The sequence below is a fragment of the Pollachius pollachius genome (assembly GCF_949987615.1).
Source record: "Pollachius pollachius genome assembly, chromosome: 2".
Classification (NCBI taxonomy): Eukaryota; Metazoa; Chordata; class Actinopteri; order Gadiformes; family Gadidae; genus Pollachius; species Pollachius pollachius.
Window position 1 is genome coordinate 45,935,296 of NC_136935.1, and position 16,813 is coordinate 45,952,108.

The following is a 16,813-nucleotide window of genomic DNA, read 5'->3' on the forward strand; positions in this document are numbered from 1 at the left end:
CAGACATTACAAGACAACTTCCAATCCATGGATTGATATTGCATATATATATGTACTATACACATATTGCATGATAAAATACTATAGTTGACAAGGCTATGGATGGATTATTTCAAAATGTATGTGAAAGTCGAATTGATCAGTAATAAAGCAACGTTTACATTATGTGTTTTGCTTTCAGACCAAAGTAGCTGCTCATCGATATTTGTTGTCAATGTCGTCTGCTGTTTTACGCAGGCAAGTTAAGCCATGGCTTTGGTAAAGCAAAGTTGTATTATAGCTGGTCGGTTCGGTAACAGCCACCTTTGGTTGACACCCAAATGCAACCCCTATGTAAGTATTTCCAGATTTTATTGTACTACAAACAACTCAGATTTCTCGTAAGAAATAAGAGTCGGGCCTAATCGATGGCGTTTTTTCTGCACATATATAATACGTTGTAAGTGCGCGTCTGGTATAATCGTATACGTCTCTTACTAACGCTACATCAAATGTCGTACCTGTGAGAGGCATGTATTCAATTCCCAGATGGTATGTTCAATAATTATGGTAGTTAACAAATACGTTCTGAAGAGGGATGTTAAAAACACGGCAAAGGGCAAATGTGTACTTTGGCATTTGCGAGGTATGACTAGTGTTTGTATTCAAGATAAATTGCTTATTTTCCAGATATATGCCAGTGGACTCAAAACAGTGGTCAAACCCTCGCCGACAAAGAATGACAGAAAAACTGAGTTGCTAAATGACGATGGCCCTGATCTGCAAGACTTCCTTTCTGGGGAACTCTCGGAGAAGAGCAACTGGGAAGAGTACAAGGGAAACCTGAAGAGACAGAAGGGAGAGAGGTAAAGACGAGTGTCTTTTACTTAGTGTCTAAAGATTAACACAATGTTTCTGTATTTTTGACATATATATATATATATATATATATATATATATATATATATATATATATATATATATATATGCTACAATATCAGCATAGTTAGGAATGGATAATCGAATTATTTCTAAATAGATTCTTTGGTATGAGTAAACACTACAGCCACATATTATCCAGATTACCAACAGCTATATTTGTCTTCAACCAAGTCCTATAAAATAGATATTGACAGTGTACTGGGATATTGCGTTTTGAAATGAATCCATTGTGACCTCCTGATAGGCTGAGGCTTCCTCCATGGCTCAAGACAGAGATCCCTATTGGGAAGAACTTCAATAAACTGAAGAATACATTGAGAGATCTCAATCTGCACACAGTAAGTTTGTGTGTGTGTGTGTGTGTGTGTGTGTGTGTGTGTGTGTGTGTGTGTGTGTGTGTGTGTGTGTGTGTGTGTGCACGCGTGTGACCCTACATTAATATGCACATGTATGCAGAAACAAAGACATCAAAACAGATCTGGGGGTGTAGTGGTGAACGTTTGCATGCATGCTGCCACTCACTGTTGTTAGCAATCTACTTCCAACTCATCTAGATACTTGCTATCTGTATGACTGTATCGACATCCCTTCCTCAGGTGTGTGAGGAGGCCAAGTGTCCCAACATAGGGGAGTGCTGGGGAGGAGGGGAGTCTGGCACAGCCACAGCTACCATTATGGTAAGACCTTTACCGACACATCCCGGACACATTGCTCATATTGACTAGTTCCTGGATTGCTCGTACTCCATGAGGTGTAAAGCCTTGTTGTCCCCCTGTCCGCAGCTGATGGGCGACACATGTACGCGTGGGTGCAGGTTCTGTTCTGTGAAGACCGCCCGCCTGCCTCCTCCTCTGGACCCAGATGAGCCCTACAACACAGCCAAGGCCATAGCGGCCTGGGGGCTGGACTACGTGGTCCTCACCTCCGTAGACAGAGACGGTAACCATACTCTAGCTCTTGCGGTGCTACAGCATTCCCCCATGTGGGTTCGGTTTGGCTCCATGCTCCACTGCACCAGCAGAGTCAATGCTTAAGGCTTTCAAAAGGAACCAAGTAGAGTTATGAGGCTGCCACCTACCACTCAATCCTGTTTCTGTCTGGGCTCTTGTCCTAGTGATAAGTGCTTATAATTACTTGTGTCAATATTTTTTTAGCTAAAGTAAGAACTTCAATTATTGTTCATGTCAAAACATTATTTAAAATGATATGACATTATTGTACAATCGTTTTAGTTTTACGTTTAGTGTACTTTTAAAATCCACAATTATCACAAGAAGAACTGGAAGCAAAGTAAAAGTCAAAGTCAAATGTATTTGTTTAGCACAGTATCAGACACAGTGGTTATTCAAAGTGCTTAAAAAAAAATAGAATGAAACATAAATAAACAAAAAAAATTTTTTTTTCAAGTAACAACAGAATAAAACAAGATGAATTGAAAATAAGTTACAGTAGGAGCAGATTTAATTTCTGTTGGTAGTTGTTTCCAACAGTGGACAGAATAATGGCTAAATGCCATTTCACCCTGGCTAGACCTGACCCTAGGCTCAACCAGCTGACCAGTATCAGTAGATATAAGTGACCTGTTAGGTCTGTAATAGACTAGCATATCTGAGATGTATTTTGACCCAAGGCCATTGAGTGTCTCAAAGATGATAAGGAAGACTTTAAACTCAATTCTGAATTGTACTGGAAGCCAATGCAAGGACCTGGCGATTGGTGTGATTGGTGTTTTTTTTGGATTTTGTTAAAATTCTGGCAGCAGCATTTTGAATTAAGTGTAGGCACCTGATTGACCTTTTGGGGAGGCCAGTGAAGAGGGCATTGCATTAGTCAAGCCTGGATGATACAAATGCATGCATGAGCTTCTCTAAGTCCTGCTTAGATACAAAAAGCAGACTGTAGTTTTTCTCTCTGCCCTCCCCGCTAACGTTAAGGGGCTTTTTAAAATTAGTTGGGGGTGAAATGGTGACATTATTTTGAACGCAGATTCCAAAACATGATGAAGCAGTGTGTTGTTCACCTCCCAACGCGGACTGACATGCTTCATGGACCCCTGAGCAGAGCCATTCTCCCCATCAACAGACATGTCATCCCGTTTTGGGATACATCATATGCAATCCTATGTTCTTGGTTTGGCAGATATTGCCGATGGAGGGTCGGAGCACATTGCTAAGACGGTGGCTAACCTGAAGGAAAGGTAAAGCGAAGCACTTTGTCAGCCCCACAACCCCTCACACACAGACACTGTTTCAATCCCTCTCAAGTCATTGGGTGATAATGGAGCATGGTTCCGCTTTTCCAGGAACCCTCGGATCCTGGTGGAATGCCTCACGCCTGATTTCCGCGGCGACCTGGCGGCCGTGGAGAAGATTGCCCTCTCGGGGCTGGACGTGTACGCCCACAACGTGGAGACGGTCCGGGAGCTGCAGAGGTATTATGGGATTCATTACAAGATAGACGCATGCAGGCCCACCCTCAGTATGCCTTCATACCAGGTGATGCATACTAGGGTTACCTGCTTTGTTTTCACCTACCCCATTTGAGCTTTACCGATCCTATACAAATGACGCTTGAATCGGCGACTAAATATTGTTTGCAATTTACACATTTGCCACCAGAGGGAGACATAGAAACTCTGATAAGCAGGGAAGGTCTAGTCACTGTGTATTGGAGACAGTACCCAATGGGAACCACACATTTCCTCTGGACAAACGGTGCAGACATAGACAGAACAGACCAAATGAAAACACAATAGGGGACAATGTGTGCTCGAGCCGTCCGGTTTATAGTGCACTGCTCACGGTTCCAGTACATTTGTCAAATAGTTAACTTGTATCCCCCCTGTAAGCTAATACTAGTGCCCAAAAAGGACATATTTATTGATACATTTGTTGGCTTTGTTGTAACCTTTAGTACGAGCTCTTTATATCTACATAGGGGGGGTCCTCTTCCAAAGAGGCTGCCATGTTACACCGCCATGTTCCTACATAGCCTAGAAGGGACCACCGGCTCTAGAGAAGACACATTTTCAATGAGCAAACATAGTTGCTATCTTAACTATCTTACTAGTCGCTTGCTAAACTTTGGTAGCAACTGACACCTCAGAGGCCACCGTAGTTTCTCTTACGTCCTGCGGTATGGAGAGGTGAGGGATGGGGTTTTTTCAGTTGGTTGCACTCTGCAACCTCATTGCTAGAGGCCCCTTAATCCTTCACACGTCATCTTTAATAAATGGCCTCAACACAGCAAGGGTGAGGGGTTATATTCCCACTGGGCCCGTCCATGCTGAGACTATGCATGGACTCATAGCATTGTGCATCCATTTGGGTAATTGGCTCCAAACGGCACATACGGTATTACGTATAGGCTTTGAAAAGATGTGCACAATAGATCCATGAGGCTCCTGGATCGTCCTCTGTCCCCCAGGCACGTCCGGGACCCCAGGGCCAACATCGACCAGTCCCTGAGCGTTCTGAGGCACGCCAAGAAGGTCAACCCGCACATCCTCACAAAGACCTCCATCATGCTGGGCCTCGGGGAGACGGCGCAGCAGATAGAAAGCACCCTGGCAGGTGTGTACACGCATACTTAATCCTTCACGCACACGCACTCACTCACTCACCCAACCACCCACCCACACTATCACATACATTCATGTTATGGGCCGTTGGTTCTTCTGACCCAGAGCTGCGGGAGTCGGGGGTGGACTGTCTGACGCTGGGCCAGTACATGCAGCCCACCAAGCGCCACCTCAAGGTAAGGATGGATCAGGTGACACGCACGCACACACACACAGACTCACCAAGCATGGACGTCAGGCTGGGTGACTAAGGCATTGTGCATGTCTGTCTGTTGTCATGGCAATTCCTTTGAGATATTGCGTCAGGTGAGACTTCTAAATGCAAAAAAAAGCACATAGTTGTAGAAAATAGCCTGTTTAATGTATGAATACACCAGTCTCTTGTCTAGCAGAGTGAGCCAGAATAGTTTCACATCCTTTTAACACATTACCACATCCCCCCCACAAGGCAATACTCCTTACATAAAAGGATGTAAATGCTCCGCTAAAGGCCAGAGCCCCCGGCTTCGCTGCACTGTTTACAGTCCCAAGAAATGACTGACCCCCCCCCCCCCCCCCCCACCCACCCACCCCGACAACATCTATTTTACACTCCACTTCCTAGGTGGAGGAATACGTGACACCTGAAAGTTTCGCCCATTGGGAGACGGTGGGGAAGGACATGGGCTTCGTGTACACGGCCAGCGGGCCGCTGGTGCGCTCCTCTTACAGAGCAGGTGAGACACTCACTCTCATTCAACAGGAACCCACTCAGCTCATTCACAACCCAGTGTGTTTCATCGTTGACCTTCTGTAACTGCTCCATCCCTCCTCTGTGGTTCCGTAGGAGAGTTCTTCCTGAAGAATCTGGTGGAGAAGAGGAAAGCAGAAGGGCGCGCTCTGGCAGAGTAACAAAAACCACCCAAGGCCCGGGATGCTGCCCTTTGACCCCTCTACTTACCCTCACAAGCTCCTCTGTGATTAGCTGCTTTTTACCATGTGAAACAAACACCAACGTTTTTTTTAAATAAAGCCTAGCCACAGCAGAGATACTTTATTTTATTATAAGAATACTAACATTTTTAAAGTCACTGGGGGTCTGGTGGCAATTCTTTTTAGATTTTGCGTCTAGGACAGATGACTCCTCAATGCAAAAAAGCACACAATACTTCTATAAAATAAGCTATTTAACGTGTGCATACACCAGTCTTATCTTCTCACAGAGTGAGCCGGAATGGTTTGACAGAGCCTTTTAACACCAGTATTACGTCGTAGGAGGGAGACGTTTCCCTAAACCCGAGGCGCCTGCGTCGCTGCCAGTACCCACAAGCTGTCTGTTTATGGAGATGTAGTGCAGGTAGATGGGACCAGCAGGGATTGACCCTCCCCTTTGTTAAGTTCAATCCAGGCTACGTGGTAGGACATACAGTGGGGCTGAATAACACAACATGAGGAAGCAAGCATAAAATTAGAGGAAAAAAAACCCTACAACATATCGATTTTCCACTACCTGGGCCTCCCAATATTATAATTAGAGGGGGCGCGATGGGATCCACTGATGAATCTGGTCAGTGTCTTATTGAGGCTGTGTACCCTATAACCATTCCCAGGCCAGAGGTCAAACAAACTCAGGCAGGACATCTCCCTTGTGCCTCAGGACGCTCTCTTCCAGATCATTCTCTGGACCGCGCCCTCTCATCAGGGTGACACTGACCCCCAGGGGGGAGAGAACCACTGATGGTGATCCGGAAGATGTAATCAAAATGAAAGTTCTAGGGACTCGTCTAATTAAAAAAAAAACCACTCAGAAGATATGTTACTACTGACTGAACCTTGTGTAATAACTTATTGTGCAATAAAATGATTCAAACGTTTATCTCCTCCATCTGCTTTTTCCTGGGCTTCCGTTTTAGTGATGACGTGGTTTTTGCATTAATACACAATGTCACAGAAGCACAGGACACAGTTTTATTTCATTGGTCCATTTGGCTAAAAAAAGATTCCAGACATAGTCTTAGTCTCAGACCCATGTACAGCAGAGGATGATTTATAAAAATGCTTAATATGTATAAAAATGTTTACGCTCTATTAAAAAATGCTGATTCAACATTACATAGTAAATACATAAAAATATAGTTTACATATAATTGTCAAACATTTCGGTGCAACGTACTGCTTTCGATTTGGTTCCATGGGGTACACTGGCTCATAGGTTTAATCAATCCACTTAAACCTTAAACGTCATCTCTAACCGTTCACTGGACGTATGGACCTCTGGCCGCCTAGCCAATTAACCACTTAATCACAGCAGTTATCAGCAAGTAGCGACAAGAAATGGGTTATAACCGTTATTGATATGATTAGAACCAGCTGCAGAATGTGTGTGAACGGAATGTGTGTGTGTCTGTGTGTGTCTCTGAGAAAGGTTCAAGCTTTGGTTTTCTTGGCCGGGGGCTCTGTCACCGCTGCAGGGGTGTAAGGGATCCGTAGTGTCGTCACCTTTTTACCGATGGTCTCAATCTGTGGAGACAAAAAAAGTATGAATGGATTATCGGTTTGACCTTAAAACCCCTCCGCAAAAAAAGGGATTCCCAATAACTGTGTGTGTGTGTGTGTGTGCCCCCCCGCCCACTAACCTGGAAGCCGATGTTCTGTAGATGCCCGTGGAGGTTGTCCAACACTCTGCGGCCGTCGAATAGGAAGGCGGGCTTCAGCATCTGCTTGTAGATCTTTTCATAGTCCAGTTCCTGTTGAGGGATGACAGGGCTTTAATAACCATGCTGTTGAATGCTAAACCTCAGACCTCCTTTGAACACGTGTTGCGTCTCACCCTGAACATGTCCCACTCGGTGCAGATCACCAGTGCGTGGGCACCCTGGCAGGCCTCATAGGGGTCTTTGGTAACGGTGACCAGCTCATCCACTGAATAGGGCAGACACACACTTGATGTTATTACTCTAACTCCCTTATCTCAGTGCCATGCCCCTGTCATCCCTATTACATAAGGGCTATTAAAGCCCCATAAAGGCAGTTAAACGTTAGAAAGCGTTGGATAAGATTAATAAAAACAATTAAACAATAAATCATATTTGTGATTGAAACTACAGGCATTCCTGTGTCACTCTCTAAGGCAATAAACAATGTTGCTTTGAAACATCTGCAATCTGGATTTCATGATTACACACACACACACGCACAGACACACACGGACAGACACACGCACAGACACACACACACCTCTTTGGGGGCTGTCCCCAGAGATGTGGGGCTGGGAGAGGTCGAGGATGATTTGTTCCTTCAGGACTTGAGGGTCATAAATGTGCAGCTTGGCCCCCTCCTCCATCAGGTACTTTGAGATGTAGATGCTGGAAGACTCTCTGTGGGCGACAAAGACAAACCGTCCAGTCAGTAAGGTCAATATCTAGGCAGGTATTAAAATTGCCTTCTGAAGCTTCCTCCAGTCCATATTAGTTCTCTCCAATCTCATCCCCCCCTCTCTCCTCTCTAGTGAAACAGGAACAGCGGCATAACTCCCTGGCCCTGTGCCGTCTCCCCCCCAGAAGTCCTGCTAGTGCATAGCAGCACTGCTGGGCCTGAGATCAGCAAGTAGCCAACGGTTTCACATAGTACAGGGCCTACAGGCTAGAGTGTATTGCACTCATTATCCAGTGAAGCTTGTACCTTTTATGCTTGGAGATCAGAGTTCAAAGAGAGGTGATTTATTACCCACGCTCCAACGAGTTCAAACAGCCAGCTTATTTAAGGGTTAAAAAAGAGGCTTTGAATAGATTTATTATTAACGACTGACGTTAAATACTGATTAAGTCACTGTTAAACAACAAGTTGGGAGTGCGTTCAATGTAACAAAGGAGCCCATGTTGGCCAGGCGTGGGAGATGGGTGTGCAGGGAAACATTCACAGCGGACAGACCTGGTGTCCCCGGTGTCTTTCTTGAAGGAGAAGCCGAGGAGAGCGATCTTTTTGCCAGTGACTGTGTTGAAGAGACAGTCTATGATCCTGCAGGCAAAACGCCTTCTCTGGTACTCGTTCATATCAATCACCTGAAAAACACAAGTCCAACACTGAGACACAAGATAAAAGGTACAGAGTCATGGAATGATTGTCGCCTATGTGAGGCAAGTGAAAAACCAAACCCCCTTCAATTGCTATTACTACTTAATATTAGCTTGAGTGCTAATGCTGTGTGTGCAGTACCTACCTGCTGCCAGTAGGAGGCCACCTCAGGGAGGTTGAGCGCTTCACACAGGTAAACAAGATTTAACACGTCCTTCTGAAAACAACTTCCTCCGAAGCCTGTCGAGTTGGGGGAAGGGCGGGAAAAATGGGTTAGATTATGAGCCCAGGTCGGTGACCTCACGCGTAGATTACAGACTGCGGGTGGAAGTCGCTGAAGGCACCCAAGGCTAGGGCAGTCACTCACCAATACTGGCCTTCAGGAACTTGCTGCCTATCCTCTGGTCCATGCCGATGGCTTTGGCCACCTCCTCCACGTCGGCCCCGGTGGCCTCACACAGGGCGCTGATGCTGTTGATGCTGCTGATTCGCTGGGCCAGGAACGCGTTGGCCGCCTGCGCCCGGAAATGCAATCGGGTTAAAGGTCCCTTATTATACCAGCAGGTGTAAGTGTGATTAGCCGCTACAAGCCGTTTTGAAAATCTGCCCTTTTCCGTCATCACTAGTGGGCGTGTCCACCTAGACGTGTGACGGATAGATCAGTCTACCATCCTACCCAGTGGACCGTAGCAAACGTTGCTCATCTGCCCGTCACACATCCAGGTGGACACGCCCACTCGCGATGTCAGAAGAGGCCGATTTTCAAAACGGCTTGTAACGGCTAATCACCCACCTGGTGCTACAATACGTCACCTTTAAAACTACCAACAAAAAAAAACGGTTTAGGTTGAGCGAGGACAACGCACCAGTTTGGAGAGCTCTGAGGACCAGGTGTTGGTGGTGATGATGCGCTCCTTGGGCACCCAGCGCTCGTAGACGGCGCACAGCGCTCGGATGGCCCTCTGGCCCTCGGCCGTCTCGTCCCCACCAATCAGGACGCGGTCCGGCTCCTTCAGGTCCCGCACTGCCGTGCCCTCCGCCAGGAACTCCGGGTTGGACAGCACCTGGACCCGCGGCCATGGAGAGTGGGGGGTCAGGGACTGAAAAGTGACCCCCCTAGACAAGCCCTTATAACCGGGAGGGGGTGGGAGTGTGTGGGGGGGCATGGCTGGTTAAAGCCGCCTCGCTTGGCCCCAAGGCTGACTTTTTGGACTGGGACTGGGGGCTGGGAGGGGGGCTGCAAAAAGGTGTTGCACTTGGTAAGGCAAAACCAGCCGGCATCACACAACCCCCTCGGGGGATAGCTCTGACAGGCCAGTCGGGAATGGCTGCTCTGCCTGTAAATGTTCCTCGACCTCGGCCATAAACCGCTTCCATCTACCTGTGTCCTGGTGGCGGAGGAGCTCAGTATAGCCATCTGGGGGGCATATAGCAGCCCCATGGGGGACATTTGTCTGCCCCCCCCCCCCCCCCCCCCTTACTGGGCATGTGGCAGTATGTGGCAGTATGTGGCAGGGTGTACTGCTAAAAAACCACCACAACCATGCGGCCCACTGAAGGCCAGAGCCCCGCCCACCTGCAGGTTGAGGCTGGGTTTGGTGTTGGCGTCGAAGATGCGGCGGATGCTCTCGGCCGCCCGCACCGGGACTGTGCTCTTCTCCGTCACGATCTTGTAGCCGTCGGACATCTCCACGATGCGGCGGGCGCAGGCCTCGATGTACTTGAGGTCGGCGGCCCGGCCCTTGCCCATGCCGTATGTCTTTGTGGGCGTGTTCACCTGGGAAGCAGAAGAAGCGTCAACCAACCGCGGCTCCAGGGGCGGCACCGCATCCTGGGGTCACGCCCTGACCCCAGGATGCGGTGTGTGTGTGTGTGTGTGAGTCACAGGGGGAGTCTGTGGGTTGTCTTGGATACTCACAGAAATAAACACTAGGTCGGCTTCCTTGATGGCCGTGTCGATGTCCGTGGAGAAGAAGAGATTCCGTCCTCTGCATGACTCCACCACCTCCTTCAGACCCGGCTGGGGGATACAGGGTGGAGGACATTGGGTGAGCAGGACATCGGAGGGGTGGGGTGCTGAGTCAAGGGTTAGGACGTGTGTCCGCCCTTTATAAAAGCACCAGTCAAACTTGGCTTCATCTTTGACCATAGCCACCGCGGAAGCCCCATTGACGCAATAACGTGTGGGGAAATCGAAACATCTGGAACGCATTGAGCGGTGATTCAGTGTTTTACGTACGACACTGGCGTTACAGCAGTGACTAAGAAATACGCACAAACTCTGGGTTTGATTGTCTGCCTGTATTTAATATCCTTTCACTCTACCCTTATTCCTTTAGTGGCCCGTGTTAAAGGAGAAATAGGGATTCAGAGGAAAATAGAACACAAACCAACCAGGATTGTAACACATGTTGGTGACTGAACTCATTTTTCACACTAGCACAAGCTACATGAACCACTGTCAGAACACATCTTTAGCACCATACCTCATATATGGGCAGCGTATCCGAGTTCCAAGCGTTGATCCTAGACTCATTGATATCCACCACAGTGACTGTGATCTCGGGACACATTTGTGCAATCACAGTGCATGTGGGACCCCCAACATAGCCGGCCCCAATGCAACAAACCTTCTTTATCTGAAACATCTGGAAAGGGGAAGAGAGGGGAAAGGCTCGAATGAGACATACAGAGTCATGTCTAGAATTATAATATATAAAGCCTATGGAAGGACATCATAAAATAAACAAAAAATTACAATTTTAATTTTATTTATAGTGGGAATATATATTAAGTCAAAGAATAAGCTCCATTGCTTTTATTGGCAGCTTATTCGTTGGTATAATAAAAACGACATTATAATGTGGATGTAGGCTTATCTGGGTCTTGTAAAGACAGATATAGGATTATTGTGCAATAGTTCTTAAGTTGTAGATTTTCAATAGTTCTTAAGTTGAAGTATGGCCGTGATGATGAATTCAATAATGGAATTGAATTTGCAGGTAATTCCATCGATATACAAGGATACACACCTGAGGAGAATAAAAATGCTCAGTCCTGGATAAAGGGCTCTTTGATTTGGTAGACGGGGTAAGCCACGTATAGCCAGGAAGAAAACAGAGGCGGTATTCAACTTATCCAACCCAATGGGGGACCAAGAGATCTAGCCTTTTGCAAGCCTGATGTTTAAATCGCCTTTATTCATTTGACTTCAGGTAAATAGATGGATACAAAAACAGGCATGCATTTAATCCAATACTTCATACTTCAATCTTACAATAAAGAATTAAGTTACCGTTAATTTACCTCTGGCAACTCGAGTCAACTTGAAGGCGTAGTCTGCAGCTCCTTCCGAGGTAAATGCTGCTAAACACACTAACACACAGGCAACGTAAAAAATGAGCTCTTCTAATCAAATGATTATCTTCAAATGTATTCTGAAGACAGTAACATAAGCTCGTTACCTAGCCAAAGACGCCTTTAACTTAGCCTTCCCTAGACCTACTGATCGGCGATCTGGCAGCAGGGACTTTTACGAAGCTAACGAGTTCTGATTTGCGGACACAGCAAACTGCGTCATGCTTCAAAATAAAAGCATGGCGTCGCTAATTTTAGAACACGCTAAATGTAGAGTACAACGATCGTCAAGTCTGTCTCAACACCATGACAGACCATTTGATCTTATGTATTATACATTTAAGTAGAAATTAATCCACTTCAATCCGTTACCACATGACCAGTAATGTTTACAATGATATCAGCTAATGAATATTATTGATATGATTGATAAAAACATTTTTCAAAAGATAAGAAACAAAACAATATACATAAAAAAACATGAAAAAAACAATAAAGTAATATTATTTTATTTATTGGTTTATAAAGAAAAGTGCATAGTTAAAGGCCTTTCTTAGTCACAGGTTGGGCAGTAATCCTCCCAATCTGTTACTTTCTCAATCCACAATAAAAAATACCCAAGTTTTCCAAGGCATTTCCCACCAAGGACATAATAGAAAGACTAATTTCAAAGTAAAACACATCTTAGAAGGAGGCACAGAGATGAGTCTAACTCTGTATGTGACTAATTGAGCTGTACCAAGTATTTAGTACAGTAGTTCCCAGTTCACTTGTAGACCCATTATAAAATTGGAAATCAAAGTCCAAAGTAAAACTTGTTCAAATGGCAATGATCTCAAAGCCTGGTAATTTCATAGTTAACTACATAACCGTTCTAAGATTACAATTCAATATACATTTCATAGCGATTGCTAATAAATTATGTTGCAGAAATGAGCCCCCGTCTCCTCACGCTATTTCGGTATAGACAACAAAACTATTCACCTTACATTGGCACTGCAATATGTCTTTAATACAACTAACTTTTCTAGCTAAAGACCAATTACCAAAACCACTGGGATTATTGAACTCCTGCTCTATAAACAAATAAAGAAGCTATTCAAAGAATTAGAAGGGACAGTGTTGTGGAATGGAAAAGATGTTCACCCTGAATTCATATCATTCCTACTTGCCAAATGAAGCAGTCTTTCCAATAGCCTTCTAATTATTTCCATGGGCACCCCCTTGCATAGCAGAATAACAAACTATCAGGCATTAACATCCTATAACAAAAGTGCTTATAAAATGGGTACTTTACAGACACAGCCTCTATACAGTTAACATAGTTGGTGTACAATGATTCAAATTCGATTATAGATTACAGATTTCTTATCTGGTCTGGAGGAGGCATGCCAATTTTGATTCACCAAGACCATTCTTCTATGCCATGTTTTCTGTACCACAATTTGTGAGCCAGGATAATGGACCATTCACTATTTAACTTTTAAGCATCAGCTATTAACCGCCCTCAAATTTCCGAGATAACATTTTATCCTTTCGCCAAGGCTCCTTTCAGATAGGCAATTGGATTAGCCTCCTGTGCTGTTTCATCATCGTTGGCAATGGTTTTCAAAGTGGAATGTGTTAGTAGGAATCTCAACCCATCCACCCTCATCGTTGCGCATGAATGAGAACAGAGGTTAATCCGTCCCTGGTAAAAAGTTAAATATTTCCATTATAAATGAGGTCTCTCCCATCCCTCTCACTGCAGACCCATTGGAATGTAACCACCTCTAGTGAGAGTGTCGAGGGGGGGGGGCGGGGGGGGGCGGGTACTTCAAATGCATTTTATAAGAGTTACAGGTGAAAGCAATAGAGAACCCTAAAGAGGAAGAGATTAACCAAGGGGTCGGGGTTAGCAGAATCGATTGATGGGACAGGTGGCTGGCACGGTCCAGTTAACTGATTACGTCGGTGGGGTTCTGGTGGTTCCCCTAGTCCACGGGCGGGGCTGGGTCATGGTGCCTCTGCAATCAGACACACAACACAACACAGTCCGTTCAGTACGCCTTTCATGATCCACAAGAGGGAGAGATGTTTTATGAATCAGTACTGACGTCGGAGGGCCCAGAGGGTTTGCCGAGGGGACGAGGAGCTCTGAGACTGGATGGGCGGAGCAGGAAGAGGATCAGAGCCAGCAGCATCCATCCCATGAGGACCATGGGGAGGGTGAGGTCACCTCCATTTGCCACTGAACCATTTGGCCCGGGTACTACCACACACACACACACACACACACCACATTTGAATTTCACTTCTTGCACAATGGAATATACAAATACACATCTTAAAAAGGCAGCTGGTGCGAACAACATCAACTAAGTAAAATAGCACGAAAAATACCCTGAATGGCTTTCGGTATGAAAAAATGAGAGCAAACAACGAATACAGAATTTAGTTGAGAAACACATGGGCAAAATCAAATAAATTGTCTAACATACTTTCTTGAAGGCACTCTGTGTCAGTACAGTAGGACTGGGATTGCCTGAGCTAAAGGAGAATATAAAAGAAAAGGAGAGGAATGGGAGGAGAAGCAAGCATCACAAGTCATTATTCCATCCAGTCCCCATGAAAACCATCAGTCGTTCCACAAGTTTTAAAAGGCCAGGTTGGCCTTCGTAAAGGTGTGTCACAAGAATTCATTTGATTAACATCAAATTAATGTAGAATATATACTGAACATTAAACAAACAATCAAATAGATGGGTGTATTAGCCTGGGTCATAGTTGTATATTACACGTGTAGTTGATGTTACACTAGCCAGTTGATGAGTTTGACGTGATAAGTATTGTTTGCTCATATAATGTTTTTGTCCTCCAAGTTTCCGTTTTGTTCAGTTAAATGTAAAACAAAACGGAATGCGTTCAACACCTGTTTGAGCAGCGAGAAGGCCCACATCCATATTACTTCCTTATTGTATTGCAACTTGTCTGATTACACTGCATATCAACAAACAGCTGACTTCGCAAACATTAAAATTGTCAGGGATGCTTTGATTGATCTCACACACACACACACACACACTGAGAGTTCACCATCAAACTTAAAGCAACTCTTATTTTGCTTCTATTTCTATCAAGAGGTTAGAATAAGCCCTCTCGGCAGCGCCATCCTCTCATGTTGAACTCAAAGCAGACTGGAGGCTGCAGTGAGGGTGACCTCTAGAGGTTACAAGTGGTATTGCTAGACTTTACGGGCCAGCGCTAGCTGGGCTAGCTGCTAACTTAAAGATCTGTGCAACAAAATACATAATTTGACATGACGGCAAATATTTTAATTCTTCACATAATTTTGAGGATTGTAGTTTTTTTCGGAATTTAGAACTGGCATCCTCTACTCCTCATGACTGATGTATTGGCGGCTGGGTGTAGTTTAAGGAATCCCCAACATAGTTCTAAATGTGTGTTCCCTTTGCCGCCAAGTACAAGGCTTAGCACCACTAAAGCCCTTCTGCCCTCCCCTTCTTCAGAATAAGATCCATGACCAAAATAAAGGTTTTCAGCTGAAGGTGCAACGTGTAAGACGGCGCCCCTCCCAGTAAGTTACACCTGTGAACATGGCCACTTGGGACCCGCCTGGCTACAAAACAAACAGCGAGCAGGAACCAGGATATGCAGGCTGTGTATGCAACCTACTTAATAACCAAGTATTACAATACAGCCATGACTCAATTTCCTTGAAGGAATAAAAATGACTTTATTTCTGTCTCTAAACACTCACGGTCTTGAAATCGATTTTCTTTCTTCTACCAATCCTGTACTTGAAACTTTCTGCCTCAACTCAACTATCTGAATCCATCCTGTCCCCGAACATTTTATGACCCAGATCTGGCCGGAGTCGGAACTCTTACCAGGTTTATGAGTCGTCTCATCGCGTACTCGTGGGTGCAGATGCACTCACAGGGGTCGTGGCCTCCCTCCGCCATGTCCCTCCGAGTTACCTTTATGGTTGGGACAAGCCAGAAGTCTCACACACTGCCTGTGCGATGCAAAATGCAACAATACCTGCTTTTGCATTTCCAGTTTCCGATTTGCATATGCCGCCCATGATTCGGGAGGTAGTATGCCCTTTTGAAAACCCCAAGTATCCGATATAAAACAATTGTGTTCGACAGGGAGACACAGTGGCAGATTCTGCAAGCTCACAATTGGGATTTTCCGACCAGCTAGCTTTGTTTTTTTTTCAAATTGAGTACACATTTGCAAGCAATACTGGACGTCTGATAACACGACGCCCTACCCATCTTAATGTGCTGCATTCATGCGTTTTAACATTTAATTTGATAACGATTCGTCGAAGGGTTTACTTACTCGTGCTTGAATAGTTTAATATACGATCTCTGCTTCCTTCTTCGTCGTCGTCGTCGAGTCCTTTTGTTTGTACAGTTGGACACCTTGCACGGCGGAGGAGCGTCAACAGTGCTACCGGGTCACCAGACAGCCGTTCGGCGGAGCCCTGCTCGCTTGTTGTGATTCAGACGGAGACCACGTGAGCAGCAGCGCACTTTAAAGGCACACTGTGACATTTCAATTGGCTCGTAACTTACAATTACCTGGCCATATCTCTAATCTGTTAGACAATGATTTCAATGATTTTATCGATAAAAACACGTCCTCGAACTGATATATTCTCCAAATAATAAATACCTGCCAGCCCGTACCTCAACTCTTCTTCAAATACTATTACTAAACAGACACCCTCCAGCCAGACAAGCTATGCTGTTTTGTCACACAGTTGCAAAACCAGTTAGAGGGGACAGAAGACTGTTGATGATTTTTTTTCTACACATTTTACACGTCTTACACATTACGACTTTAACCTCGTTCTCACATTGACGTTACGATTAAGAATGCAGCTGTTCT

General features: G+C 45.3%; 3 protein-coding genes across 4 annotated transcripts; 1 reads left to right on the forward strand and 2 right to left on the reverse strand.

Moving 5' to 3' along the window:
• Nucleotides 1-198: 198 nt before the first annotated feature.
• On the forward strand, nt 199-6,345 carry lias (lipoic acid synthetase). Its single transcript, XM_079730712.1, has 11 exons — nt 199-333; nt 670-845; nt 1,166-1,259; nt 1,518-1,598; nt 1,704-1,860; nt 3,061-3,118; nt 3,224-3,352; nt 4,348-4,493; nt 4,607-4,677; nt 5,106-5,217; nt 5,328-6,345. Exons 1-11 carry the CDS (start codon nt 250-252, stop codon nt 5,390-5,392), a joined length of 1,173 nt encoding a protein of 390 aa, XP_079586838.1. The 5' UTR covers nt 199-249; the 3' UTR covers nt 5,393-6,345.
• Nucleotides 6,346-6,434: 89 nt separating this feature from the next.
• On the reverse strand, nt 6,435-12,271 carry ugdh (UDP-glucose 6-dehydrogenase). 2 transcript variants are annotated; one of them, XM_079729195.1, is made up of 13 exons: nt 12,019-12,271; nt 11,861-11,929; nt 11,041-11,202; nt 10,473-10,574; nt 10,131-10,331; nt 9,421-9,618; nt 8,922-9,069; nt 8,700-8,794; nt 8,411-8,541; nt 7,718-7,857; nt 7,311-7,402; nt 7,117-7,227; nt 6,435-7,000 (listed from the first exon to the last, which is right to left on the reverse strand). In XM_079729195.1, the coding sequence occupies exons 3-13, from the start codon at nt 11,200-11,202 to the stop codon at nt 6,908-6,910; spliced, it is 1,473 nt and encodes a 490-aa protein (XP_079585321.1). In that variant the 5' UTR covers nt 11,861-11,929; nt 12,019-12,271; the 3' UTR covers nt 6,435-6,907. The 2 variants fall into 2 exon arrangements, with proteins under 2 accessions (XP_079585321.1, XP_079585322.1); XM_079729196.1 differs by having other exon boundaries at nt 11,850-11,929.
• Nucleotides 12,272-12,409: 138 nt separating this feature from the next.
• Nucleotides 12,410-16,440, reverse strand: smim14 (small integral membrane protein 14). Its single transcript, XM_079729197.1, has 5 exons — nt 16,262-16,440; nt 15,802-15,891; nt 14,392-14,440; nt 14,008-14,162; nt 12,410-13,917 (listed from the first exon to the last, which is right to left on the reverse strand). The coding sequence occupies exons 2-5, from the start codon at nt 15,874-15,876 to the stop codon at nt 13,885-13,887; spliced, it is 312 nt and encodes a 103-aa protein (XP_079585323.1). The 5' UTR covers nt 15,877-15,891; nt 16,262-16,440; the 3' UTR covers nt 12,410-13,884.
• Nucleotides 16,441-16,813: the final 373 nt, after the last annotated feature.